The sequence below is a fragment of the Euphorbia lathyris genome, chromosome 5 (assembly GCF_963576675.1).
Source record: "Euphorbia lathyris chromosome 5, ddEupLath1.1, whole genome shotgun sequence".
Classification (NCBI taxonomy): domain Eukaryota; kingdom Viridiplantae; phylum Streptophyta; class Magnoliopsida; order Malpighiales; family Euphorbiaceae; genus Euphorbia; species Euphorbia lathyris.
The window spans coordinates 58,234,639-58,236,571 of NC_088914.1; the positions used below are offsets into that span (position 1 = coordinate 58,234,639).

The window sequence follows — 1,933 nt, forward strand, 5'->3', positions numbered from 1 at the left end:
TTCAAATTTCACAATTCGATAGTTGTGATATTTTTCGGAGTGAAAATATTTGTGATTTGCTCCATTAGTAAAATCATGAAAATGGTTATTTTTTTTTCATTCTCTAGAATTTCTAGAACCAATCAGAACTGAAATTCTATAATCGAGGAAGAAGGGATCACAAGGGTGAATTTTTTTTTTTTTTTTTTGAAAATAATTACTCTTTTTCCACATCAATAAAGAAAAGTGGAGGTGTTAAATGAAAATCCTTTATTTGCTAATGGAACAAATTACGACAATTCTTTTGTTTAGTAAAATACCACAAAAACCCATTTGTAAAAACGTGTAATCCCAGAAGTATTTTTTTTTTTTTTTTTTTGAAATTAACTCTACAAAATAAATAGTACTTATATTAACCGGATTTTATATTCAACCGAAAATAAAAGTCATCACAGAAAATAGCAGTAACAGTAATGAGTAATGATTAGGAGGGGGAAATCAATTAATGGATATGGGATTTAATTATGTATGCAATTAATTGATACATATTTGATAATTTTCTCTTCAACCGTTAAACTTTCCAAATCTTTGAAGTTAAATTAAATAGTCTCTCTTTTCCTTTGATTTTGAACTTGTTTCTTTGTATTTTGTGTCTATGCATCTTGCTTCATCTGTTTTTCTCTGCACTCTTGGCTACAAAATGCTGTGTCCCCTCTACCAAAAATATTTCCAGTAATTAAAATATACGAATTAATGATTTTAGTGCAAAATGAAAACAAAAGAAGATGAAGAAGAAAAAGTAGGTACCTGTACATATAGATATCTTTGCCAGCAGCCAAACGGCGTTTACAAAGGCCACAAGTTGTCAAGAACTCATCAGAGTTTCTGCGATGAATATTTGTCGGAGATACCATGCCGGCCAAGAAACGACGATTCTGGACGTCGACTTGACGATGATTAATTGAATTGTTACTCCAATTGCTAGTGTTATTATTATGAGGAACAGGAATCAAATTGTTATTATTAAAATTTGGAAAAGGAAGTGGTTGATGATGAGGATCTGTGAAATGATCAGAAGAATTGGGGATATCAATGGTGATTCCAGTCATGCTTGTGGTTCTTCGCATGGGACGTTTCCCCAGCAACATCTTCTTCTATTTCTACTTAATTCACAGGAAGAAGAACTTGAGAAGAAGAAGAAGAAGAAGTGAGAATAGAAGGGGAAGGAAGGAGTGAAAAAGATAAAGGGGGGGGAGGAGGAGTAAGGAGAGGATAGTGAGAGCGAATCTTGGCCGTTGCTTGCGCTCTCCAGGTCCTTGCTATTCCACGTCACTCCTCATCATTTCTTTCTCTCTTCCTTCCTTCATTTATTTTCAGAAATTATTATTTTTAAACCCAAATTATAAATTTAGCTTTATAAAGAGAGTGGATGTCCAAGATAAAACAAAAATTTGAAAAAGAAAAGAGTAAAGTGACGATGACGAAAGGGAAGGAGCGGGATAGGGTTAGAGATCGAGACCGGTCACAGGAGCAGACGGCGGGCGGCGGTCCGAGCGGCCGTTTCTGGGCGGACGGCGCGAATCTGAAGGGGAACAGGGGTACGGCGGAGAGGAGAGGCGGAATAGGGAGATTGAGAGAGGAGGAGGGAGAGAGCCGGGATCGGAAGGTGTTGTTGATGGCGGATCCGGTGAGGCGGCTTCCATAGAGGGAGGTGGAAGGAGGGAGATAGGGTCGGATTTGAGAAGGACAGGGGGTGAGGGTGATGCGACATCCAAATTTGATGTTCAGGGTGTTGGAAATTAAGGCTAAGGTATAGCAGCGGAAATATAAAAATTTTAGCCTACTTCCATATAACCATAGGATCCGTTAATCGTTATTTCATATAAAGAGGGTTAAGAAGAAATACCTTACGATGAACAATATACCGTTGTTAATGAAGTGCCCACAACTCTAA

The 1,933-nt window shown here is 37.4% G+C and overlaps 1 protein-coding gene across 1 annotated transcript; it reads right to left on the bottom strand.

Annotated features, from left to right (window-relative positions):
- Positions 1–477: 477 nt before the first annotated feature.
- On the bottom strand, positions 478–1,306 carry LOC136230667 (FCS-Like Zinc finger 7-like). Its single transcript, XM_066019819.1, has 2 exons — positions 787–1,306; positions 478–693 (listed from the first exon to the last, which is right to left on the bottom strand). Exons 1-2 carry the CDS (start codon positions 1,125–1,127, stop codon positions 633–635), a joined length of 402 nt encoding a protein of 133 aa, XP_065875891.1. The 5' UTR covers positions 1,128–1,306; the 3' UTR covers positions 478–632.
- Between the last annotated feature and the right edge of the window lie 627 nt (positions 1,307–1,933).

Coding starts and splice junctions, on each gene's coding strand:
- LOC136230667 (XM_066019819.1), bottom strand. CDS start 1,127: ATGTTGCTGGGGAAACGTCCCATGCGAAGAACCACAAGCATGACTGGA. Junction 694..786: donor AAAGATATCTATATGTACAG/GTACCTACTTTT, acceptor TATTTTTGGTAG/AGGGGACACAGCATTTTGTA.